General features: G+C 51.2%; 2 protein-coding genes across 13 annotated transcripts in view; one reads left to right on the plus strand and one right to left on the minus strand.

Annotated features, from left to right (window-relative positions):
- Positions 1–19,732, minus strand: part of TMPRSS13 (transmembrane serine protease 13) — a 31,280-nt gene extending 11,548 nt beyond the window's left edge. For 2 of the 12 annotated variants that reach the window (XM_063784557.1, XM_063784554.1), the window contains exons 1-6: positions 19,638–19,711; positions 6,220–6,604; positions 4,981–5,085; positions 2,421–2,459; positions 2,204–2,326; positions 1,579–1,708 (exon numbers count right to left, since the gene is read on the minus strand). In XM_063784557.1, the coding sequence (XP_063640627.1) occupies positions 1,579–1,708; positions 2,204–2,326; positions 2,421–2,459; positions 4,981–5,085; positions 6,220–6,604; positions 19,638–19,652 (797 nt within the window). In that variant the 5' untranslated portion in view covers positions 19,653–19,711. Of the gene's footprint in view, positions 1–1,578; positions 1,709–2,203; positions 2,327–2,420; positions 2,460–4,980; positions 5,086–6,219; positions 6,605–16,841; positions 18,567–19,637 lie in introns of those variants that run through there. The other 10 variants (XM_063784561.1, XM_063784555.1, XM_009424239.5 and 7 more) reach the window with 9 other exon arrangements.
- Positions 1–26,757, plus strand: part of CD3E (CD3 epsilon subunit of T-cell receptor complex) — a 541,795-nt gene that overhangs the window by 135,964 nt on the left and 379,074 nt on the right. The window lies entirely within an intron of this gene.

Raw genomic sequence — 26,757 nt, forward strand, 5'->3', positions numbered from 1 at the left:
CAGCGATCACCATTTTAACAGGTTCTCTAGTGATGCTGATGCACACTCAAGTTTGAGAAACACCAATCTTGCCCTTTTCTACCCAAACTGTGATCTGTGAATAAGCAGCAGCAGCATCCCCCCAGACCTACTGAATAAGAATCTGCATTTTAAAGAATCCCAGGTTACTGATCTGTACATCAAAGCGTGAGAAGCTCTGGGCAAGCCCACTGGATCTCAGAACACAGCGTGCCGAAGAATCACCTTGGGATGTTTGCTGAGCAGGTTCTAAGTCCTAATCCCAGAGATTCTGATTCCAAGATGCATTTTCACAAGCACGGCGGGTGATTCTAATGTGTTCTACTCTCTGCGTGGAATGTATGTATATTTCTAGAACATGGTACACCCCTGCGTGATGCCCTGGCATGACACTTAGTACACGCTGCTCCTCTACTCAGAGGGCCCATTCTCTGCTCTCTCCACCAGTGCAGTTAGGCACCCTCTCCATTGTATGCCCTTAGTGCTTCACCCACATCCTCATCATTACATGTCACATCGTGCTGTGGTTATTGGTTTAAGTCTCTCTCACTGAGCCACACTAGAGGTCCCTCAAGGCTGGGCTCCTGTCTTATTCCTTTTTGTCCAGGTACTACACAGTATCTAGCACACGATAAAAGCTCAATGAATATTCTTTGAATAAGTGACATTCAAAGACCTGAATGCCTAAAGGAGGTTCAGGCTTGCATAAGGCCACACAACTCATAAAAGATGCCCATGGTCTTCCATCGGCATTACTACCATCCCCCTTTCATGGATCTGGACAGGCTGAGGTGGGGTGGAGAACATGTTCTAAATCCTAACACCCCACCCCAGGTGTTTTTGGTGCTTCTTCTGTAGAGAACCCACAGTGAGATTTTAAACTCCTCTCCCCACAACCTCACACACACTGATAAACCCCAGACTACCCATCTGGAAAACTCAGTCCAAGAGGGAGGATGGAGATGCGTGTCTGGGCTGAAAATCAGACACTTCTTCAAGTGGAAGGTCATTGCTCACCTACTTCCTCCTCTACCTATTAGCACTGCCCAATTTGTTTAAAATCTTTAGAGCCAAAGATCCTTATGATTCTGCCTAGCCTCACCTGCCCCATTTAATTCTCCATTTGATGAGGTCTGGCTCAAGCCACAGTAGCTATAGCTCAAAGTCCATTGAAAGGCTTTGCACAATCTGAGCTTCTAGTTCCCAGATATAAGAAGAAAAGATCTGCCCAAATGCCTACCCAAGTCGTAGGGCCACCACCACGATCAGTGAATGTGATAATGGATGTGAGCGTGCTTTGATGCAAAGAACCATCTAGGAGTCTGATACTATTGCAGATCTATACATCATTATGTTGGCCTCATGAAAACAATCTGCTCCACACTCATAGGATCTCAGGGCCTCTGACTCTGAACACCTCGAGGGTGTCCAGAGCTAGTGAGATCAGCCCCGGTCCCCAAGGGTCTTTTTAATATAATGTTTCTGCAACATGCTTGAGACGCCCTATAAGAGCCTGAGACATCCCTGAAGCCTGGACTCTGGGGCCAGGTTGGGGGTTACCTCTCGAAACCCAGCTGCTGGCAGGTCTTCTCTGAGTAGGAGTCATTCCAGTTGCTGCTACAGATGGGAAGCCACTGATGGGAGGACCCAGAGTAGATTTTAAGCAGAGACTTGTCCCAGTCAAACCTCACTGCAGGGCAAGAAAAAGGCAGAGCAGGTCCTCAGCACCTAGGAAGCATCAAGCTCTTGGGGGATGAGCTGAGTGAGGCTTTGAGAAAGCGCCTGTCCTGACAGCACTCCTTGCTGAGGCCTGGGAAATGTCCAGGAACATGGCCTGGGTCATGGGGGTTAACCAGTACTCAGAAGCCCAGGATGCCTAGCATGGACAGAGCCAATGCAAAGTCACTAGAGTGCTACAGACTGATGCAAACTGTGTATCAGCTCAAATGGGAGGCATTGGACAGGGAATCGTTGGGTCTGGATTACATACATGCACACATGCACGCACACATACATGCACACACACATACATGCATACACACAAACATGCACATACACACACATGCACGCACACATATACACACACAGGCATGCATACACACACACATATACAAACAGGCACACAAACACATGCACATGCACACACATGCACACGCAGGCGCTCCCCCGCACCCAGCCTCCTTACCGCAGCCCAGCTCGTCACTCTTCAGCTTGCAGTCCACCACCCCGTCACAGCGAACAGCGTGCTTGGGACAGCTCTCCCTCTGCTCCTTGTACCTGATCCCTGTGTGGCCCCGCCAGAACTGGACTAGAGAAAAAGAAGCAGACAGCTGGGTCACGGCCAGCCCCACTGAGATGAGACACTGAGCAGCCCAAGGCCCTGGGGGTTCTGAGACACCGACCTGCAATCCCTCTTGAACTCTGGGGCTCTCGTCCCCCATCTGTATGGAGAGAAAGGCTGCTCAGGAATGCTCCAGAATGCTCCAGAAAGCTCCTGCAAGCAGGGCAGCACCAGGCAGATTCGAGCAGCCAGCCACCCAGAAAGAGAGAGAAAGAGAGAGAGAGACAGAGAGTGCTGTGGAGATGGGGACCACCTTGGGAACTCCCCTCCCTACATGCTGGCCAACATAGTGGCCAGAGAAACCACCTCCTCCAGTATCCCAGAGCTTCCCTCTCAGAACCCCTCTGCCATCCCATCTTCTCTGTGCTCCGCAGGGTCACAGCAGATAAATTTCTGTCCTCACAGTCACACAGGCAACCACCGTCTGTCTGTTCTCAAAGGCGACCATCCTTCCAGCCTCAAAAGCTCCTAGGTTTTTTCCTTCTCCCTCTCCCCTGCGCAAGGGACACCTCTATGCTCAGTTCTTTCCCCATGACTTGTCTTTATGCCTTTAAATGTCTTTTCAATCAACCAGCAATTCTAGGTGGCTGATTCCCACATATACAAGTTGGGGCTAAAAGAAAACAGCTTTACAAGCCATATGTGCAAATCTGCTTCACGACTTCCTCCCTCTCTAACAGCAATCTCTTTCCAAACCAGGGGCTGTGGGCCCTCCTGCCTGGAGGCACCTCCCCTTGGCTGCCTCACAGACCCGGGTTCTAACTTCTCACCCTGCCGCTCCTCCTCCACCAGCTCCTCAGCCCCACCCCTTGCTTCTCCTCCGGGGCCCACTGTGTTCTCCATCACCCAGGGTAAAGGCCGCCTGTGTGTGACTGCTCCTTCCAGGTCCAGACACAAATCCCTCCTAATCTCTTGGGCTGGCCCCTCCTCTCTGTGCCCTGGTCTTCCTCCCATATCCTGGGCACTCAAGCCCCGGGGAACCCTGGGCAGTCTCCCCGGGAGTGCTCATGGAGCCCCACGTGGATGTGTAGTGGAGAGGGTACTGGGCCGGGTTGGGAGTCAGGAGGCCTGGGCTCTAGTCCTGACCCCACCAGGTAGCTGCTTGGTGACCTGCACAAGTCAAGCCACCTCCCTAGCCCTGGAGGTCTAGAGGCCTCCCTGGCAGAGCTTTTGGGGACTTCAGGAAATGCTGTGAAACCACGCTGAGAGCTTTAGTTCTATTCTGTGAGCCCACCCATGGGTGCCATCTCGCCCCTCCATGGGTTATTCCTGTGGCTTTCATGGAGCGGCGTGCCCTGTGGTGGGAAAGGGAGGGAGGGCAGGGCAGTAAGTCACAGCAGGCACCATGCCGAGGCCTTTATGTGCATTATGACAAAGACCACCCCACCCAGTCAGACTGGTGGGGAAACTGAGGCTCAGAATGTTAATGGACTTGTCGAATTCACACAGCCTGTCGGTGGCAGAGCCAGGGTCTGCATGGCACTAAAGCCTGCTCTGCCAGCACACTGCCCCTCCCTCAGAATCCCCTTCAGCAGCCCTGCCGGCAGACGTTTCCACACGCTGGTCCACTCCACCCTTCACCACTGGTGCTGCCTCTTTAACAGAATCCTTACTCTTTGGCCTGGGGTTTAAAGCTCTCTACAGCATGGCCCAGCCTTGCTGAACCAAACAGACGGCCCCAGGTCCCTGATTGTTCCTTCTCCACTTTGGTTAGGTGGGTCCCTTCCTCTCCGCCATGCTGTCCTTGCCACCTGGCTTCCCACATTTTCTGTGGCTGCTCATTCGCTCAGATGCCCTGCTGGGCATAATTGCTGTCCCACCTTCCAGGTCTTCATCTGGCCCCACAGCTGTAAGAAGCTATCCCCTGCATCCAACCCACACAGCTGTCATCCCCTCCTCATAGTCACACTCAAATGCATTTGCCCTTCAAAATTTCCAGCTATTCCCCCAGGAGACTGTAATCTCCCTGAGGACAGGACAGAATAATGTACATGCACATTTGCGCTGCCTGAAGTTTCCCACTGTGCTGGGCTCATAGTGGACCTCTGAGCAGAGAGCCCTGGGGCATGCCTGGGTATCTTTGCTGAAGAGAATGGGCCTGAACCCCTGAATGCTGAACACGTCATCCCATTGACTGAATATCCTTGACAGACTTTTTCCAATCAGTGTTTTCATGTGTGTTTTTTAATAGCTAGTATTTGTAGATTTTGTTCCAGGATTTGTGCTGTTGTCTTCTTTATTCCTCATAAGCTAGTGAAGTTGGAATGAGAACTTATGGGACACATAGTCATGAAATGGGTGAATGAATTTTGTCCCATCTGAAGATGCAGAAACTGAGCTCAGAGTGGTTAACTAACTTGCCCAAGTAAGCTGCATAGTAAGTGGCACAGATGAGAGCCAAGCTCAGGTTCCTCTGACTTCCACACTGTTAACCTGGATACCCCACAGGGGCCCCGGGGGCAGCACAGTCCAAGGCCATTTGCAGGAGTGTCCCTCTCTGGACACAGTAGCCGGGTGAGTGGGTGGTCCCCACACCTGTCTCCCCTGCCTGCCCCCATCCCTGGGTCCCACTCTGCCCAGCAGTGCCCAGAACCCACCCCTGCACCCTCCATTCAACTCACAGAGGATGATGAGCGAAGCCACCAGGGCAATGAGGAGGAGCACACACCCGATGAGCGGTAGCCGCTTCTGGCCCTCCCGCCAGGTGAACTTGGGCAGGCTCGTACCTAGGAGCAGGGCGGCAGCAGGGGAAGATGAGGCTGGAGAGGAGTCCAACGAGATGGAGAGGGTGGGGGAAACAAGACTGTGGCCCAGGAGGGCCCCATGAGGACCACTCCACCCCAGAAGTTGGAATGAGATTTTATGGGGCACAAAGTCAATTGAATGAATGAATGAATTTTGTCCCATCTGAAAATGCAAAAACTGAGCTCCCCCTGCCTGGCACCAGCAGCGGTCTTTTACTGTGCTCTCCTCTGGGCCAGCCAGGCACTTTGCCTGTGTTAATTCTCACAGCAACCTCATGAGCAGAATCTTATTAGGCCCCTTTTTATAGATGGGGAAACTGAGGTTCATGGAAGTGAAATCACTTGCCCAGGGTTACTTGGTGAGTTAGTGGCAGAGTAGGGATTCCAGTGCAGTGGGTCTGATACCAAAGTACCTCACCCACCCTGGAGAGGGCAAGGCTGTGGGATGGGCCCCAAACTTCGAGTGATCCTCCAAAGCCACGTATCATCCAGGCCTGTGTGTATTGTGGTGGTGGGGACAGTCTGAATTCTGGGATGGGAGGAGGGCAGCATCGGAGTGGGCAGGAACACTGATTCCTTAAGGACAGACCCGGTCCCCAAGGCCTATTCAACCTCTCTGACTCCCTAGTAGCTAAACCACACAACCCACAATTTGGAAGGCTGGGGATGGACTTGCACACCTGGTCAGAATCTCTCCTTTTCCTCCCCCACCCACAGATGGGCCCACTGATCATGACCTTGCTCCACTGCAGACCCCAGCTTCTTAGGCAGACCCACAGGACAGCACAAGGAGAGAACCCTGTGACTAACTGGGAGACCTTGCCATTGAAACCGGTGCTCTGACCTGGGTTGTGCAGACTCCAGGGTGACATGCTGCTTTGTTAGTCCTGGCTTCTTATCACCTACCCCCTTTGCCCCTAATTTTCCACTGTCTCAGGTTTTCATGTAATGTTTCCTTTTTGCCCCCACCCTCAGGTCCCTCACTTCCCACCCCCCTACCTCCCCTTCCCCGCATCGTTGTCTGCTATGAGAGCAGAGCACACTGGCTCTGAGATTTCCTCCCTGCCCATGGGCTGCTTCCCATCTCTCTTGGCTTCCCTACAGCATCCCCCTTACCTGAGCTCTCCCTGGTGGCCCTGGTGGCTGGTGCTGACCTGGCAGGAGATGATCGGACGGGTACAGCCCTCACTGGTGTTGCTCTAACAAGGTACACTCTGGTTGGGGAGGTTGTCACGGAGGCTGACCTGGCGGATGATGACCTGCCGGATGAGGACCTGGAAGGTGATGCCAGAGCCGGAGATGCCCGGGCTGGAGATGCCTGGGCTGGTGATGCTTGGGCTGGAGATGCCTGGGCTGGAGATGCCCGGCCTGGAGGTGTCCCAGCTGGAGATGCCTGGGCTGGAGATGCCCGGCCCGGAGGTGTCCCAGCTGGAGATGCCTGGGCTGGAGACGCCTGGGCTGGAGATGCTCCAGCTGAAGGTGTTCTTGCTGGAGATGCATTCTGAAAGCAGATTGAAGAGTATCCCTCAGGCTGCTCCCCTGCCAACCCACCCCAGCTGTCAGCTCTGCTGCACTAGGAGATGAATGCTCTGGGGCAGCAGCTGGGGGTTGAGCAAAGCCCCCCGGACAAGGAAGCATCTGAGAGGAGGACTGTGTCCAAGGATAGAATGAAAGCTCAAAGAACCTGCTGTCCCCCAGCTCCCCTAGGGGCTCGCCTGCCACATAGGACCTGCAGAGATGGGTAGAGGGCAATGGGCCATGTGCCTGGGGGTTGGGGGTCACCTGCTCAGGCTACGCATGTCTAGGAGGGGTTAAAGGAAGAGGCTGCTGGGCTGGTCACTCACTCTGAGACCTCGTATCTAGGGAATGTGGTCCCCCATGGGGAAAGCAAAGACCCCTTCTGCCCTCTTCCCTTCCACCTCCTACATCCGCATCCTTTTCTTTCATGTATGTGTGTTAGATTATAAAATATTGTTCTTACTATGAGCTGTAATCGCTAGTTAAGCACTAGTTAAGAAAAGCCCTGACCTGCCAACTGAAGGGGCTGAGTGCCAGTGTGAGCTCATCTGAGGAGAAAAAGAATGCTGGACAAAGGCCAGACTAAGGTCTTTCCATAACATGGACAAGCCCCAGCTGCAGAAGGCCCTGCCCTTCCCTCCAGTGGTGGCCTGGGCCTCGGCTCCTGCCAGGGATCCTGGCACTGCGGCACCTTCACCAGCCTGCCTGGTCTCCTTCCTCTTTTGTGCACACTCTAAGTCTTCCCCAACTTCAGGGGGAATTCCCATAAGCCGGGACAATAAAATACTAATCACTCGTGTGTGTATTGGCACTTTAGAGTTGATAATAAACGTTCACATCTGTGGCCTCACAAGGGCCTCACCACACCCCTGGGAGGTTGGTATTTTGGAAGCCCATTTTACAGATAGGAAAGCCAAGGCTCAGAGCTCATCTTGCAGAATCACAGAGTCAGGGTTCTACCCCATGCCTATTTGTCTCTGAGTCACCTGCCCTTCTTGAGTCAGAAGAGCTTCCTGCGCAGTCTTCGTGAACCACGTGTACAGAGTGCTCATATTGCCTTTGTGAGACTGGTTAAGAATGGGGCCCCATGGCCCTGCAGGGCCGGGAACACCTTGGGAACCTGGGGATAGGGCTGGGGGTTACCACAGGGATCTTGGTCTTGTGATACTTTCCAGTGTGACCCATAGTGGGGCCCTGTGACCTGCCAAGACCAGGAGGTGCCTAGTGGCCTGGAGCATCCGGGTCAGGTGAGTTTTCAGGTGCTCTGGGTTAGAGAGACCAGGTTGGAATTTGGCCTGCCTCTAAGGCGGCTGGGCGCCCCAGGCAAGTGACTTCACCTCTTTACATCTCAGTTTCCTATCTGTAAGCTAGAGCGAAGCACCTTGCTTCATGGTACTGAGGTCACAGATCATGCCTGTAAAACGCCCAATACACAGTGAGGGTGTGGTGAGCCATGGCTGTGATGGAGGGGTTTTGTTTGTTTGTTTGTTTGCTTGTTTGTTTTTTTGAGTCTTGCTCTGTCCCCCAGGCTGCAGTGCAGTGGCATGATCTTGGCTCACTGCAACCCCCGCCTCCCAGGTTCAAGCTATTCTCCTGCCTCAGCCTCCCATGTAGCTGGGACTACAAGTGTGCACCACTGTGCCTGGCTAATTTTTGTATTGGAATCTTGCCCTGTTGCCCAGGCTGGAGTGCAGTGCCGCGATCTTGGCTCACTGTGACCTCCGCTGGGTTTAAGGGGTTCTCCTGCCTCAGCCTCCCGAGAAGCTGGGATTATATGCACCCGCCACCACACCCGGTTAATTTTTGTATTTTTAGTAGAGATGGCGTTTCACCATGTTGGCCAGGCTGGTCTCAAACTCCTTACCTCAAATGATCCACCCGCCTCAGCCTCCCAAAGTGCTGGGGTTACAGGTGTGAGCCACCACACCACACCCAGCCGGTAGTGGGGTTTTGTTTGTTTGTTTGTGGGAATGCTGGGCTTGCTATGGAAAAATCTGAATCTGATTGCCTCCATTCCCAACTGCGTTTCCTGGGCAAGCGACGTAACCCTTCAGTGCCTGATTCCACATGTGTAAAATGGGCAGACCTTACCTCCTTCCCCCAGATAAACGGGTGATACACATGAAAGAGCCTGGTCTATAAATGTGTGTCAAACCATGACAAAGATAACAGCTCACGAGCACTTTACGGGACCCCATTCCAACCTCTTAACAGCTCTTTGCAGTTGGTATGGTTAGCCTCATTTTATAGATATTGAAACAGAGGTCCAGGCAGGTTAAGAATATGCCCAAATTCACACACCAGGTAAGTGACAGCTCAGATTCTAACCAGGCCTGCTTGGAGCAAGGAGGGCCTTGACCTACAGTGTCACAAACATCCACAGGACCTACCTTCGTCTCTTCAGGGCTTGTATGTGCAGTTTTGCACCATTATGTGATTTGATTCTCACAAGTCTCTCAGTTAGCAAGCTGGGCAGGAATTACTATCCCCAGTTTGTACACAAGGACCCGGGGCTCAGAGAGACGAAACAGCCCACCTCACCCCCTGAATGAGCTGGTGGTCTTTAGGAACTCTAGCACAATCGTCTCATTCCCAGGCAGCTCAGGCTGTCTCTACCTGAACAAGACCCTCCCATCCAGCCCTAGCTGCCCCATCTTGAAGAGGCCCAGAGGAAAATGGGTGGGCAGGTGGGGGGAGGGAGCTGGGGAAAGCTGTAAAGCTGGAACAGGAGAAGGGAGTCAGACCAGACAGGGAACTGGTGGGGAGGGGGCATTGGTGGAAAGCCAAGAACTGCAGAAAGGGCGACACATCCGAAAGTGGGATGGAGTCTCTGCAAGCCCTGGGTCTGGGGGTATCTAGCTCTGGTCTGGGTAGAGCAAGTGCTCTGCTGTCAGAGCCTGGGAGGCAGGTGGAAAGTGGCTGGACCCCCAGACCAGGGCAAGAGGAGAGTTCTGGAGCCTCAAGACCTGAAGAAGAACTGCCCATGAAGAGAACTACAAGTCCCAACAGGGACATCAGGGTGGAAGGGCAGCCCCCAGACCAGAAGAGAGCAGCATCCAGAGTGAGGCCCCCCGCTCCACCCCCTGACTCTGACCCTCAACCCAAACCCTCCCAGACATCAAGAAGAGTTCTCATCTTCGGGGATCATCTGAGTAAGAGATTCCACACCAACCTTCTTTAGGCACTTCACGGCCTGCTGCCCCACGCCGCTGGAAGTTCTTCCTGATACCTAACCTGTTATAGCACTAACTCATTTCTTTTCCCCAATTCTTGGAGAACAACTGCTGAGACTCTAGCCTCCCACCACTGGCCTGATCTCACCCTCAGAGTAGAGGCCTTCAGCAGCTGGGGAATAGGAAGGGGAGGAGACTACTTGTTTGTTTGTTGTTTGTTTGCTTTGAGACAGAGTCTCACTCTGTCACCAGGCTGGAGTACAGTGGCACGATCTCAGCTCACTGCAACCTCCACCTCCCGGGTTCAAGTGATTCTCCTTTCTCAGCCTCCTGAGTACCTGGGACTACAGGCAGGCGCCACTGTGCCCAGCTAATTTTTGTATTTTTAATAGAGATGGGGTTTCACCATGTTGGCCAGGATGGTCTCGATCTCTTGATCGTGTGCCCGCCTCAGGCTCTCAAAGTGCTGGGGTTACAGGCATGAGCCACCGCGCCCGGCCGAGACTTCTTATCCAAGGTCCCAAGCTGCAAGGGGCAGAACAAGGACCAGAACCCAAGCTTCCCAAATCCTGGCCTTTGGCAGTGAGCCGAAGACTCAGAAGTGGAAGTGAAATGACCAACTCCTTGATGTGTCCTGGTGTCTCTACAACCTGCCTGCAGACCAAAGGCTTCTCAGCCTGCTCAGGGGCAGGTGCACAGGGTGGAGCAGGGGAGTGTGGTCAACTCTGAGCCACATCCCTGGCCTAACCTTGCCAACCATTCTTTCCTGGCCGTGCCTCTCCTCCCCACCTACCCGTGGGGTAGTCTCTGAGGTTACCCCCTGCAGTAACATAATTGTAAGCCCTTACCATGACATGGAACAGGCCCACACCCCAGGCTGTCACTGCTACCACCTGGCTATGCCTCTGCAGCTCCCAAGTTTCCTCACCCAAGGCTTGTTCAGGGCCCTCCAGACGTTTTGGGGCAGGAGGCAGCATGGCAGGAAGGCAGGGCAGGGGTCCACAGGAAAGCGGTAAGGGACAAGCTAGGGAGGGCTAAAAGGAGCAGCCCCTGGCTCTGGGAGTCTTTCCAAAGCCTGTCCCTGGACAGAAGTCTATAAGAATTTTTACTCCCACTTTACAGACTGAGAGGTAGAGGCCCAAAACATTTGTGTGCGTTGCCCAAAGTTGTTCAGGCCCATCTTACAGCAGAGGAGGGACTAAACCCAAGGCCCCCTGCTTCCAGCCCAGGGGTCTCGACACCACAGCTCCCAGAGGTAGATCCCCCCTGAGGCGAATGGGATGTTTTTCTGGTTTCCAGTTGCAGACTCTGCCCCTTGGGCCGTTACCTAGTGGGGATGGTAGTAACTTAGCCAGCCCCTGAGTATGTCCAGCCCTTGTCCTCTCCTGGACCTTCTGGGGGCCCAGCCAGTGATGCCAGGGAGAGAGGGGGCCTGAGTGATGTGGGCTCATGGTTGCTTCATCTCAGTGGTTATGGAGCTGCTGCCGTGGATCGAGCCCCAGGCTCTGCATAATGAGAGTTCTTCAGCCATAAGCAGCAGCCTGAACTTGGGAAATATGCACTTCAGGTCCCCCAGAGCCTGGGCTTGCAGTGTGAACCACCCTATAAAAAGCTATCCCGCAACTGAACAATGAGAACACTTGGACACAGGATGGGGAACATCACACACCACGGCCTGTCGGGGAGTGGGGAGATGGGGGAGGCATAGCATTAGGAGAAATACCTAATGTAAAGGACGAGTTAATGGGTGCAGCACACCAACATGGCACATGTATACATATGTAACAAACCTGCACGTTGTGCACATGTACCCTAGAACTTAAAGTATAATTAAAAAAAAAAAAAAAAAAAGCTCTCCTTCTAGTCCTGAAGAATGTCCAGCAGGGAGCAGTAGCTGCTTCATGGCCTGAGGGCGGGTGCATCAGGGCCCGTTTCAGTCCAGTTTAAGCCAATTGGGCCTCCCTCCTCAGCCCTGGGCCATCCCTTCGTAAAGCTACCACCCAGGGTTGGGCATATCACAGGCTGTCAGAGTTGCAAAGACTCTGAAAACCCTCTAAGCTGGGCGTGGTGGCTCCGGCCTGTAGTCCCAGCTACTTGGGAGGCTGAGGTGGGAAAATGGCTTGAGGCCAGAAGCTGAAGACCAACCTAGGCAACATAGCAAGACCCCATCTCAAAGAAAAGAAAAGAAAAGAAAACCTACCCAAGCCCTTTATACTATTGTTGAGGCGATGAAGGCCCAGAAAGGCTGTGTGACTTGCTCACGGACACACAGCCAGGTGGGGACGGTGCCAATTCTAGAACCATGATCTTCTGGCCCCCATCCTTGGGCTGTTACACAACACTCTGCTCTTCCCCTGTCTGTCCCTTACCAGCCTCCATGAGAAAGGACCCTTCCCAGACAGAGGCCCCCGTGGCAGCGTCTCTCTCCCTGTGACCCTGGGCATCAAGGGTGCCCATAGGGTGGGCACGGGCAGACCATGGGCCAACAACCCAGCACTCTGGGCTAGGCAGGAAGAAAAACCCCTCACTAAACCCTTCTGGAAGCACTGGCGGCACTCAGAAAGATCAGGATCTCCCTTTGACAGAGCCTAAAAACCCTCCTTGCCTGTTGGGAACCTGGGGAGCCCTGGGGTTGTGGCAGGGGAGGCCTGAACCCTTCCCAGCGAGGGCCAGGCTGGACTGGGTGACTTTTTTCCCTTTCTCACGGCTAGACCCAGGCTTCACTGTACCTCCAGGTTCCCAAGGCCCTTTCCTACTCTTCCCCTCCCTGAACCCAGAGAAACCCCACAAATACAGGCTCTCCTCAGCACACAGGCATCTTCCCCACCACCTCCTCACCCAGCACCAGCATCCCCGGCACACACGCAGTATACAGCTCAGGGACTCGGGTCAGCCCTTGAGGCAGCCTGAACTCTGGAAGGGGCCAGAGCTGCAGGGTCTGCCTCGCCCTGGGGGTGGGGGGCACGGGGAGCCTCGCTTCTGCTCCTAGGCCGCCGTGTGACCTTGGGGACAGTCACATCCTTCTCTGGGCCTCAGCTCCCTCTTCAATAAATTAAGGGTGTTGGACAATCAGCAGTTTTCAAACAGGGTTCCACAGAGCATTTCAGTTTCCATGGAGGTGCCTTGGAGACCAGCTGGTGGGGACTGTGGTGGGCTCTGAGCCCTTACCCCACCTCAACAGAGAAGACCGACCTTTCAGTTTCATACAGCGGAGTCGACATAACATTCATTTGAACAAAAGAGGCAGCTGCTACAACGAACTTGAAAGGGACTGGCCAGAGTAAGTGCTGAAGTCCCTTCTAGTTTCCGATGCCTCCTGTGCACATGAAAAAGCTCAAGGAATCCCTGTTAGACCAGAATCAAGACGCCTCCTTGTTCATTCATTCGTTCATTCACTCATTCATTCATTCATTCATTCATCAAATGCTGTAAAGAACATGGAGTGCCCACTATTGCCCAGCAAATAATGTTTGATTGCCCAGGAACTTGCTGCCTCAGTGTTTCCCTGTGTCTGTGCCTTCTCTTGCTGCCAGTCCTAGGGTAGTGACACACTCAGGGCTGGTACATAATGGGGGCCCCTCTAAGGTTTTGGATATTGCTTCCCTCCTAGGGAAACCAACCCCCATCTGGTGCTGTCAAGGCCTCCACTTGACTGCTAAAGCCAGGGTTCCCTGTGGTGGCTTCCCTCATGCCTGCACCACCAGTGCCCTGCCCACTTGGCCAGGCACATCCACCCTTGTTGTTGCTATACCAAGAGGAAGCTGTTTTGCCAAAACAAGACACTTAAGCTAAGTGGCCATTGTTACATCAGTTGTCCTTCCCACCCAGCTCCCCAGCCCAGGGCCCAATACACACACTCCCGCACGCTTATGCTCACATCTGCCAAGTCTCAGGGGACAACGCAGGGGAAATCGAGGTGGCTGTGCCAAAGGAAGTCTGCTCCTCACCAATGACAACATGAAACAGAGGACAAGGTGAGGGCTGCACACCTGCAGGGGCATAGGGCAGGTGCCAGGGTCCTTGGAGGACAAGGTGAGGGCTGCACACCTGCAAAGGCATAGGGCAGGTGCCAGTGTCCTTGGGGTGCCTGGGGCTGGGATGGGGCTGGGACACGGCATGGCAGAGTGACTTGAGCCCGCGGGTGAGCCATCTCAGGAACTGCCCAGCCCCTCTGGAAAGGGTGCCTTATCCTGGACCAGCGGTGGGCCCCCAGACGGTTCTCACCAATCCCTAGCACCTGTGGCCTTGGGCTAATTTGGAACCTGTTCCACTTGAAGAAGGCCCAGTATAAGAAAATCCACTCCACAAAGGAATGTTGCTTCATCAATGGGTCTAATTCAGTCTTTCTTTAATAAGCATTGCACTGCTCTGAGAATTAAAAATGAGAATTGAAAAAGCACAAAATACGCATTATCAAGAACAAATCTGGTGTGGCGCACCTGCCATCCCCATTCTATGTAATTCCAGACTGTCAGGGAGCCAGAAAGGAGCCTCAGGGGGGAATGTGTCCAACCCTCTTCTTTGGTGGGGAAGCTGAGGCACAGGGAGAAGAAGATGTTTGTCCAAATTTATAGGAGCCCACCCCAAATTCTAGGCAGTGATGATAAATTTCAACATTCTGTGACTCCATCTCTATCTATCTATCTCTATCTCTCTATGCCAGATGCTATTCTAAATGAGCCTTACTATGGGAAGGGCACTATTTTGAGACTCCTTGAGGTAGGTATTATTAAATTAAGCTTAGCCTAAAGCTGCCTCCTTACATATTTTAAGTTCGGATCAAAAGGTTTCTCTGTACATAATGAACTATAACTCAACTGGACGTGTAAACAGACTGTAAACTACTCTTGTTAACAATCACCAATTTTGCACAATCAAAGGCAGCCAACTGTTCAAACAGTGTTCAAATAAGGCTATTTCTGTACCTCACGTCCTTTTTCCATACATTACTTGCCTTTTTCTGTCCATAAATCCTCTCCGACCACGCAGCTGTGTGGGAATCTCTCTGAATCTATTCTCCTTCGGGGACTGCTCCATTTGAGAACTGTTCTTTGCTCAATTAAACTCTGTTAAATTTAGTTTGTCCAACATTCTTCTTTTGAGAGTAGTATTATTATTCCATTTTACAAATGAAGAAACTAAGGTACAGAAAGGTGAAGTGGCTTGCCCAAAGCTGACGGGGAACATGGTCAGCTCTCTGTCCACCACGACATGCAACTTTCTTTTGAATATGAGAAACTGAGACCCTTCTCCACCTCTTTTCCAAGATCCCTCTGAAGATCCAGCAGCTGCCAGAGGAGTGCCATCAGGCTTAAGCCCACTGGCCACCATCTTCCTCACGACATTTTGGAGTTGAGGGACAGAAATCACAATGCATCTCTCTGCAATAAAGCCCTCAAGGAGAAGGCGCAAGCTCAGGTGACCAGCTTCTCCCAGCCCACTCCCATTTAATCAAGGTTAAGAAACCTGCTGCAGATGGGAATATGAGCCCCAACTATAGGCTCACTCTCTCAGAGTTCCATCTTAAATAGGGGAGTGAAATTAAGAACCTTAAATAAGGATGTAATGATTCCATTCTTCCATTCCAAGATAAGTTTGGACAATCTTTCTTTCAGAATGAATATGGCACCTATCATAATATTTGACACTTAATTCATACATTAATTGGGAGTTCCTCAAAGAAGTCTGTTCTCTGTCCTGTATCCCTCCAGCAGCCTTCATGTTGATCCCTGACTCTGAAGAGATGAGCTTCCTGGGAAGATATCACCCCATCACCCTGTCTCAGGGATGGACTATCCATCTCCAATGGGAGCATGGCCACCCTCCGGATAGCTCAGCCCTTCTCACTCTTGGGTTTAGGGACCATCTAGTTTAGGCTCCCAGCATATTGCCAAGGAGGATGCCCCATGGCTGTGACTAAGGGTTCACCTTCTGCATGCCCTAGTGTACCCCCCTTACTGCTCAACAGTAAGAGGCTCTGATAACCCCCCAAGGCCTAGGGCCAAGTGACTTTGGTGAGGTAGAGACATGAACGAAGGAGCCCAGAGCAGAGGGCAAGGGAGGCAGCCTGGGAAAGAAAAGTCAAGAGGGGGCTGGAAGAATGGTGGGAAAAAAATGATGGTAAAGTTTGCAGAAACACATTGGGGGTGCAGAATGGACCACAAGCCAACTATAAGCCAAAACATAGGATGAGCTGATCTTTCCCAAATCCAGTGCTAGCCCATTCTTTCCAGAGTCCCAGGCTCTACCATGTCGGTAAGGTACAGAGAATTTGGAGGGGGCAGAAAACAAGACCTAAAGGAGAAATGAGAGCACAAAAGGGATTTCCTGGAGGAAAAGAAAGTGGAGGCACAGCAGAACAAGATCTTTGGAAGCCTTCCTGTGTGTATGACTGGCTTTCCCACAGAGGACAGGCCAGCTGCTCTCTCCCACCCCAAGAGCAGCAGAAGAAAGGAAGTTGAGTGGTAGCAGGACTTGTGGTTAAACATCAAGAAGCACTTCCCAAGCATGAAAGTTATTAAGTCCAAAAAGAAGTGACCAACGGAGGTTGAAACATCCCCTTGAAAATCTTGAATGCACCCAGAAAGTCACAGTTTTCTGGGAAGGTTTAGGAGTGTAGTGCGGGGTTTAGACAAGATGCCCCTGAATTGCAGTTAGAATGCTTTTGATTTTCCAACCAGCAAAAATGAGATTAAAGTAGATTAGCCTGGATTCCCAATCGGCCAAGTTGGTGCTGTAACACTATGGATGCCCGGCAGGAGTGCTCACAGACCACAGAGCAGGAACCCACGACTCAGCCACATAGCCCTGGGGTGCTCACCAGCCAGACCCCAAATCCCAGCAGCTTCTCCTCCCAGGGGCTTTTTCTAGAACCACGTTAAAAGGAGACCAAGAGATCTTGATCCTAAGTAGCTTCAAACTAGAAGAGGCACAGCCAGTTTTCCCCAAACCTGAAACACAGAGGTAGCCGTCCCACCTGTCTCCCAGCCTCAGCCCTGCTTCCTCAGCGCTGGGAGAATCTGGCCCGAGGCCTGAGGTCACACTCACCCCGTGGCTGTCCCTCTCCATGGTCTCTGAGGGGAAGAGTCCTCCAGGCTTAGCTGATGTCGAGGAGAAGATCCATCTTGGCCCCTGGCTTCTCAGGCATGTAGGGTAAAGGAGTTGGAGGGCCAAGGGCCAGCCCCCACCAAACGGGGCGGGGAAGCCGGTTGGGATGTGTGAAGTAATCCCCAGTATAAACAACACAGAACTAGCCAGACCTGTTCCTCTGCCCCTCATCGAGGCCATCCCAGTTACTCAGCGAATACCAAATTCCAAATACCGGGAACCTGAAGCTGCCTTTACTCCTGAAACTGCCCCCACAGAAGCAGAGGAGTGTTCTGAGCTACTTCTTCAGAGGGGCCCTGAGAGAAAGGGCAGAGCCTTGAGAGGATGGTCTTGGTCCTGTTGACCTGAGCCCCTGAAACAGATGCTCCAGAGCCTTCTGAGGGATGACGCTATCCCCACAGGGGACGTTCCAGGCCAGGGACAGAGCCCCACCTATGGCAGGACAGTGGGAACCTTCATCTCCAAGGACCAGGTGTCCAAATCCCAAATCAGGGCACATGGTCTCTGGGCGCGTGGTCTGGCAATTGCTTTCTCCTGAACTCTGTTTGTTTTTATGAAACTCTTAACAAAGAAATGAAAATCAAATGACCTTTAATTATGCACATCATGAATTGCCCTCTATTGAAAACAATAAAGTGCCAGAAGCAACACATCAAAGTCAACGAAATAAAACATAACTATCTGAATGGAAACTGTTCCAAGAAACATTGGGCTGACTCGTGATCCCAAACCTATATCCTATTCTGATCCTCAGAGTCAAAAGAAGTAGAGGAAGGGCTATTGCAAAAGGAGTCCTTAGCGCCTCCGGCTAAGTCCCAGCTGAGCTGCTGCTGAGAACTGCAAAAAAAGAAAAAGGAGTTCCTGTTGAGGTTTGGGAAGAACTTTCTTGAGCATTTGGAGGCACCAAGATTTTTAGAGTTCGAAGGAAGCTCATGGATCTTTAGTGGTTCACTCTTCTCATTTTACATACTGTGAGACAGAGGGCCAGAGAGGCTAAGGAATGTGCTCAAGTCACACAGCAAACAACAGCAGCAGCAATAATCTTAAGATGCCAAGAATCCTGCGAAACACTTCACACGCATCCTTCAAGTGTTCATTCAACAAATATGTATTGAGTGCCTGGCATTGCTTTAGGTTCTGGGGACACAGGAACAAAATAGGCAAAGCTTCCTGCCCTGTGGCTCTAGTATTTGGGGGTTGGGGGGAAAAAGCAGACAAAAATCAATAAATCAGTTACACAGCCTCCTAGAAAGTGAAAAGTGCCGTTCAGAAAAACAAAGCAGCGAAAGGATCGAGAAGGTAGGGGAGGCAGAGTCCTGGCAGTTGGGAACAGGATGGTCAGAGAGGGCTCTCTGTGGTGACATTTGAGCAAAAACTGAAAGGAAGTGACTACTATCGCCCCCCATTTACATTCAAGAAAACGGAAACTTCTAGCTCACAGTGGAAACTGTGCCCCAGCTTAGGGTGTCTTGAGGGAAATCTAACCCAGAGGCCAGAGGCTAGAGGAGAGAACTCTGGAGGGCCCAGGCAGGGACCCTAGAGTTCTCTCATCTTGGCTTATTGTGGGAGCCACTTCCCTGGCTTTCAAAGAGAGCAGAATTCAGCCACAGGCCACATCCCCTTCCTGCCGCATCCACCAGCCCACCATGACAAAGGGGCCCCTCCCATCCATCCTCCTGAGAAGATACCCACCTCCTGTCCTCAGCTCCTCCTCTTCCCTCTCTCCCAGGGAGGAGCCCAGCCCCTCTCTGGCTGCCACTGAGCCCTGGCACGCCCAGGCCATATCTGAGGGCCTCCACTTCATCTCCCAGGCAGGCCACTGGTCTCCAAAGGGCACCCTCAGCCTCCTTCCCTGAAGGTCCCACCAACCTAGGGAAAAAGCTCAGGCTCGGGGGTCTGGGCGAGTTCGGGGGAATGAGAACCCTAACTCTGAGGGGAACTCGCAAGGCCTGGCAGGTTCACCATTGGGAAAATGAGGAGAACACATAGAACCAGAGGAAGTGCCTGGCACAGGGCACGGGGCACTGGGCAGGCTGGGAAGGAACATCAGTTTCACCTCTTGCTCTTTTCCTTGGTTTGCATCAGAGACACAAGTTGGCCTGTCCCAGAGTCCTCGCTGACAAAGCCGTCTGACCCATGTGACATCCCCACCAAGGGCAGTCCAGTTCAGCAAGGATTGACTGCTCAGCACCAGGCCCACGGTGGCTGCTGGGGAGTGAGAGCGGTGGGCAAAGAACAGAAAGGCAGGGGCCCTGCCCTGGGAGAACACACAGTTGATGTGTTGGGGCGGGTGGCCGGGGGGGACGCTGACGAATGAAATTCCTTGCTGGTGGTTTTCCTATTTTCAGAGTGAAGGCGCTGCGGCAGCACAAGACCCGGATGCTTCCCCCACAGAGCTGGACTTAGAGGCCTGCACCGCTTTTGACTTCCCCACCTGACCCTGGCCTGGCCCTTTCCTGCCCCCTCCTCCCGGCCTCCTTTGCTGTCCTCCTGACTGTACAATCCCAGGCTCTCTCTGACTCCCACCCTTTCCTTTGCCTCCTTCTCTCTGGCCTTGGTCCCTGGCTTTCTCCCTTCAGCTCCCTGGTTGCCTTCTGGAAAGACACCTGCCCACCTTTGGCTACTCCACACCCAGAGGCTATTGGCAGCACCTGGGACCCACCTTCTTCTCCCTCAACCCCCCAGGGAGAGTGTAGGCCAGCCATCAGGCCCATTTGTACCCTGGTCATTTCCTACCTGGGTCATTTCCATGTGGAGTGGAGGGAGTTTTACAGAAAAATGTCAGCCATGCAAACAAGCACACATCTCCTGGCAGCTGGCCAGGAGAGTGAGGCGTGAGAAAATCTCACTACTGTTTTGAGACTAAACTCCTAGCTCTCTGCTTCCACGGCTGTTCTAGCTACCACTACCCCAGTACCTTGGGAACTCCTTCCTGAGGCTCCAGCCTGGGAAACAGAGCTCTGGGCCTTCTATTCCCAGCCTTGTTATCTTCCTTGGAGTTCCCACCTCGGGCCCATGTTCCTCCCTCCTGAGCCTATCAGCAGCTTCACCCCTGAATCACCTCCCAACTCCCTGCTTAGAGCCCTTGCCTACCCTTCCCCACTTTGCACCCCGCTTCTGAGCTTCTCCACCACTCTAGGTGGGTTTCCCTCCAGGCCTGAGGGCAGCCAGGAAACCAACTACATACTTAAAGACTCAGTGTGGCAGAGGGGAGACACTGGGGCCACCCTCAAGGGGGTGAGTCACCAGGAGCCACCCGTGGGCCCAGCACACCTAACGCTCCTATGGTCTGTACTGCCCCACCCTGCAAGCCCAGCAGTCTTCCCAGCTGCAGCCCCAGGCAGGTGTCTCCCGCCCCACTTAGCCTTCCAGGGCCGTCCTGGGTCCCTCCAGGCTGTGGTCCTAGCCGTGCCTCTCCCAACTCCAGGCCTGCAGAGGTTGATCGACATTGAGTTCTGTGGACTAGAGGCTGGTTCTCTCTTCCTGCTTTTCCCTTGGGGCTGGACATCAGTGATCCAGGCTGCACAATTTAAGAGCGTGCCCAAATAATCAAGATAAATCATGTTTTAATGAAATATTTTTAAAATCTGCATTAACGGGAAAAGTCCAAGGTGAATAAAATATCAGAATTTTAAGTAAAGACAGGATCAGCTTTCCATCTGGATTTTGTCTCCCCCTTTTATTACTCACATGTTAGCAGGGCCCCATTTTCCCTTGTGATTATTCCTTCTACTTTCTGCGGGATATTGTCCCAGCTGCTCAAAGCATCCAGGCCAACCAAGAGCAAGGAAGGCCTCTTCCCAGGGGGTGAGCTCCCTCTCTGCACAGAGCAGACCTGAGCCCTAGAGAGCTGTTGTCTTCACTGTGAATTTCCACCCTGAGTTCCCTCTTTTTTGTGCCGTATTACTTCATTTTCGGTCTTCCATGAATCTGCATGGCTTACATGTTCTTTGTTGTGGCTGAACAGAAGTCCTCAGAATTAAGCAAACTGGTGCCTGCCTGACCATTTGTTGAACATGGCACTTGCTACCAATCTGTTCTAAGATTTGTTTTTTTAAATTAACAATGCATCAATAATAAGTTAACAATTAAATGAAGGCTGACAAATGTGCACACCTGTGTAACCATTATGACAATCAAAATCTAGAACATCCCCATCACCCCAAAAAGTTTCCTCCCACCTCTTGCAGTCAATTCTCCACCCCATCCCAGCCCCAGACAATCACTGATCTGCTTCCTGTCACTAGAGGTTAATTTTCCCTTTTCTGGAATCTCATCTAAATCTCCCCTAAGATTTAATGCTGAACCCTGAGCGCAGCCCAGCCGCGCCACTGCCTCAGGACTCACATCAGGTGCTAGGTCATCCAGATATGATAAGAGGAGGCCAGATCATGTGGAGAGATTTTTTTTTCAAGCCAAGAGAAAACAGCCCATGAGTCCATACCAAGTCCCTGGTCCCCAGCTAGCCTCTCAGCAGCTCTAAGGGAGGCTCTCAGGGGACTCTGCTGGTGGGGCAACTCTAAGGTTCCCTATTTCCAGCAGATACTGGGCTTCTCCCCTGGATAAAGAGGAAAGAGGAGGGAGAAAGGACTGGGACACCCGAAGGGGAGGCCAGAAGATAAGTGTGGGCAGGAAACCAAAAGACCACCTGATGACTCCCCAGTAGGCCTGTGGTTCAGACAGTCTAGGATCTTAAACGCAGGGGCCCCAGGATTTCTCTTAGTCATGGAGTTTACTGCCCCTTTGTGTCTTGTTCAGGGCAACAGGGGGCAGAGTGGGACAAATCCCTGCTCTTCTTCTGATAATCGGCATTCCTGTCATTGCATGATCAACACTCCATGATTAAAGGCTGGGTGCAGTGGCTCACGGCTATAATCCCATTACTTTGGGAAGTTGAACCAGGAGGATCGCTTGAAGCCAGGAGTTTGAGACCAGCCTGGACAAAGTGAGACACTCTCTACAATCAATCAGTCAATCAATCAATCAGCCCAATTAGCTGAGGGCAGTGGTGCATGCCTGTAGTCCCAGCTGCTCAGGAGGCTAAAGTGGGAGGATCCCTTAAGCCCAGGAGTTTGAGGCTGCAATGAGCTATTATTACACCACTGCACTCCAGCCTCGGCAACAGAGCCAGACCCTGTCTCTAAAAATAAAATAAAATAAAATAAAATAAAATGAAACAAATCCATGATTAGATGGGATAAACTAGGTAAGAAGCTTCTGGCAGGACCCTGATAGTCTCAGTCAAGTTGGCCCCTACCCCCTTGAAGAATGGGCAGTGGGCAGTGGAGGAGGCTGCCCCTGCCCTCCAGGACCTCCCAGGCAAGAGCAGCCTAGCCTTCTCAGGTGGACTCTCTGCAACACCCCTGCCTGGTGGCTGCCCGGCCTGTGCCCAGATCGCTCCATCTGGGGGTAGTTCTGACTGACTAGGCACCACCTGTTTCCAAAGAAGGATTTGACATAGCTGCTTTTCCTTGTAATTCACCCCAACCGTGTGTCTGTAGCTCCTTGTTCCCCTCTGTGGGGACCCACAGCAGAAGTCAAATCCCACTTCCCCAAGACAGCCCTTTTCACACTCGAGGGTGACAGCTCGGTGATCCTCTGCGTCTGCACTTTTCCCACCTGTTCCTTCACTTGCTCCTGCTGTGAGGTGGTTCCAACCCCTCCCTCAGCGAATTTCTCCAAAACAAGGCCTACAGGCCACAGCCCTCCTGAAGTGCCGGCCGCAGCCGTGTTTACAGGTGCTTACTCTGACTCTTTACATAAAACCCACCGTTGCTCGCTGGAAATACCCAGTGGGCTGCTGCTAATTTTTCCACAGAAATGAGGCAGCTGCAGACAGACCCGTGATGCTGACAGACAGGGCTTAAGCCTGGCAGGGACAAGCATGGGTCCCACCCGCACACATTGGAGCTGAACATTCACAGAGCAGGTGAGGGTGAGAGTCGCTGACTACTGTGACCGCAAGAATCCCACCTTCAGACGGGACCATCCTTAACTCCCCTCGAACTATCTGAGAAGGCTTTCTCGAGTAGGAGGTGAGATTCCAGAGGCTACACAAATGACAGAGAGACAGCCTGGTGTTCTAGGCTGCCAGGGGGCACTTGACAGGCCCGGGAAGGGGACATTCAGAGCGGTGAGTGTGGAGTGGTTTGTAGAAGGGACTTTACGGTCAGACAGCTGTGGAATCACAGCTCTGCCATGTACCGCCTCTATGTTCCTTGAGCAAGCTAATGGCCATCTCAGAACCTCAGTTTCCTCATCCATCAAATGGAGATAATGATTCCTCTTAGGGTATTTCTGTCCATTCAGTGAAATCATTTGTATAACACATTTGGCACAGCACCTGGTACCTAGTGCCCACATATGATTATACACACACACACACACACACACACACACACACACACACACATATACACATACAGACTATATGTGGTCATGGTTTCAACAACAAATAGGACTCTGAGCAAAATATGTGCTTTTTCTTTTTTGAGACAGTCTCACTCTGTCACCCAGGCTGGAGTGCAGTGGCACAGTCACAGCTCACTACAACCTCAACCTCCTGGGCTCAAGCCATCCTCCTACCTCAGCCTCCCAAGTAGCTGTGACTACAGGTGTGGGCCACCATGTCCAGCTAATTTATTTATTTATTTATTTATTTATTTATTTATTTATTTATTCATTTTTTGTAGAGATAGGGTCTGATCTTGTTACCCAGTCTGGTCTCAAAATCCTGGCCTCAAATGATCCTCCTACCTTGGCCTCCAAAAGTGCTGGGATTACAGGTGTGAGCCACCGTGTCTGGCCAAGATATGTGCTTTGGATCTGAAGTCCAAAGAGAAGTGTCCTTTGCTAGAGATTTGGTGGAATAAGATCTGGCCTAAGACTTCAGACCTGGGCTTTTGTTGAGATTGTTACTTCTAAGCAGGGCAACTTCCTCCCAGGTGACCCCTGGACCACAGCTTTCTCATCTTAAAAAGTGAGGTCCTTTTCAACTCTGGAGAGACTAGAGATCTCCAAGTAGGACGATTTGGCACAAAAGAAGGAAGTCAACAAAGGTAATCAGGTGATCTGGAGCTCCTTGTCAAAGAACTGTGAAACAGAAAATCTGAGGGGGAGACACAGAGTCACAGTTTGAGAAAGATGAAAATGCCCCTCAGCATGGCCCAGAAAGACAGGAACAGAAGAATGGTCAAAACCAGAGGGAAGGCAAAAACAGGTGCAAGATGCAATCAATAAAAATTATAAGGAGAAACGACATGTTTTTTTCATGGATAAAAATAAAAAGAACACCAGGAAATAATAACTCACATTTGCAAAGTGCTAGCACATATATATTATTTCATTTTGTCCTCTGAGCACACTCAAATATAGTTCTTATTACCCTCTTCATCTTCCAACAAGGAAGCAAAGACACAAAGAAATACACTTCCCAGCGTCAACAGTTCATGAAGGATGGAGCTAATTCTCACATTCATTACACTGATTTGTTCTAAAGCTATGTTTTCTGTCTCCACATCTATGTTCTTATCATAACAGCGTCAGCTGGCATAGAGAGGTATAATGAGTCATTGTATTTTTTAATTTTCTTAATGTCAATCTACTGTTTTGATAATAAAATTTAAAATGTTAAATCGGTACATTCTTGTTAGAACCTTTATCTATTCTCTTTACAACTCACAGTATTTGAAAAGAAATACTTGATTTTGATGCCTTTCTTTTCCCAGTTTCATTTCTCAGCTGCTTCAGACAGTTTTTATCCGAGCAGGTGATGAGTGTGAAGTCACCGAAGGTGAACTCCTGCAGGTCCCCAGATTAATCATGCTGTGTTTTGTCAACTGTCACCCAAAGACAGACACTTATATTGTTTGCTCAGTGAAAAGGAAATTTTATGCATTTTGATTTTTTTTGCTTTTCGAATGTGAATCATTTCAGAAGCATACAAAGTTACCCAGACTTCAAGCCTAGTTAACGTAATAAATTTCAGATCTTTGAGCATGCAGCTACACGATTTCATTTCTTTTATAGTATTTTAGAGTTTGGAAAGAAAACAGAGCCTTCCTGCTTTTTCAGCTTTCAAAAGACTTTTCTGCTTAGAACAAATTCATCTAAAGGAATATGATCTTTTTTTTTCTGTGCACATAGAAAAGTGGAACAAACTCCAAGGTCATTTCCTAACCCAAGTGTTACACTCCTGCTGTAGCTCTCGGTAGGAGCCTATGCCACTCTGCATCCTTTGACCTCACTTAATCTGACTTGGCCCTGAGTAGAGAAGCTTATACACACTGAGTCAGACCCACAGGCAAACAGGACCAGGAGGCTGTCTCCAGCAGACGACATTTAGTGATATCTTCCAGTGTGATATTAAGACTTGTAATATCACATTCCCTTCCTTTATCTCATCTGGTCCTCAGGACAATCCTCCAAGGTACATAGGACAAGTAACATTCTTGCTAAAGCCCAGAGAGGCTGGACAACCTGCTCAAAGCCACAAGGCTGGTGGCTTGGCTGAGCCTCACAGCAAAGTACCTCCAAAGCTATGCCCTTTGCAACATTAATGGTACATTCCAGACAGCCTCGGGGTCCCTTCATAGCTATGATAGATACAACATTCGTGAAGATATGAACACTGGGGCTGGGCGCTGTGGCTCACGCCTATAATCCCAGCACTTTGGGAGGCCGAGGCAGGTGGATCACTTGAAGTCAGGAGTTCGAGATCAGCCTGGCCAACATGGTGGAACCCCGTCTCTACTAAAAAATGCAAAAATGTTAGCCAGGCATGCTGGCGTGTGCCTGTAATCCCAGCTACTTGGGAGGGTGAGGCAGCGGAATCCCTTGAACCCGGGAGGCAGAGGTTGCAGTGGGCCGAGATCGCGCTATTGCACTCCAGCCTGGGCAACAAGAGTGAAACTCCATCTCAAAAAAAAAAAAAAAAAAAAAGATATGAACACTTCCCTTGAACCTGTCTTTATTCCCAACCTGTAGCACTTCTTCAAGGCAACACGTCAGGGCCTACGCCCAGCCCTGGGTTGGCTACTACCCAGAAGTGGAACCTTGGTCAGTCACTTCACTTTAGTTCTCCCAACTGTGATCCAGCAAAGATGTGTCTGCTCTGCCTGTCCCTTAAAGATCAAGTGATATGTGAGATGGATCTTGGGGAACTCTGAAGTACTATAATGACATTGGACATTCTTACTGTAAGTTTAAAACTCTCTGCAAACAGATCTTCCTACCTTTGTCTTCACACAATACTTGTGAGTTCTAAGATGCTTCTCTTCTAACCTGTCAGAATTCAGTTCGGCCTTGGAGGATTTACAGATTTCTATTGTTTTCCTTCTCAGCCTTAGTTCTCCCAAACTGAGGGGTTATGATATTTCTGGCAGCTCCTGACAGAGCCCCTGTAACCATAAAAGCACTGAGTGAGGGGCATAACACAAAGAGAGGAAAAGGTTTCCAGCTGAATTCCGAAATTCTCCCTGAAAACATCCAGATTCCGTTGGTCTTTTGGGCTATGGCCACCTTGGACCGCCCACGAGTAGGCTGCATTCAAAATTGTCTGTCATAATGCCAGGACCCCTTCCTTGAGTCAGAATGTCTGGCTCAGGACCTGTGGCCCTAAAGAGAGTCATGAAGCATTTTGCAGAGATGTTTTCCCTTCCATTTTAGCAAATCAAAACCCACTCCCTCAGCCCCTGAATCCTGCTTAGTTTTTACACATTCCATAAACAATTACTTACAGTGTAACTGTCGTGTTCCAAATACTGCTCAGGCCACTAAAACAGAGCAGGAACAGCCTGACTCTGTGCGTGTCCTCATGACCTTTGTCTTCAGTGAGGAACCTCATGCCCCTTTATGC

The sequence above is a fragment of the Pan troglodytes genome, chromosome 9 (assembly GCF_028858775.2).
Source record: "Pan troglodytes isolate AG18354 chromosome 9, NHGRI_mPanTro3-v2.0_pri, whole genome shotgun sequence".
Taxonomy (NCBI): domain Eukaryota; kingdom Metazoa; phylum Chordata; class Mammalia; order Primates; family Hominidae; genus Pan; species Pan troglodytes.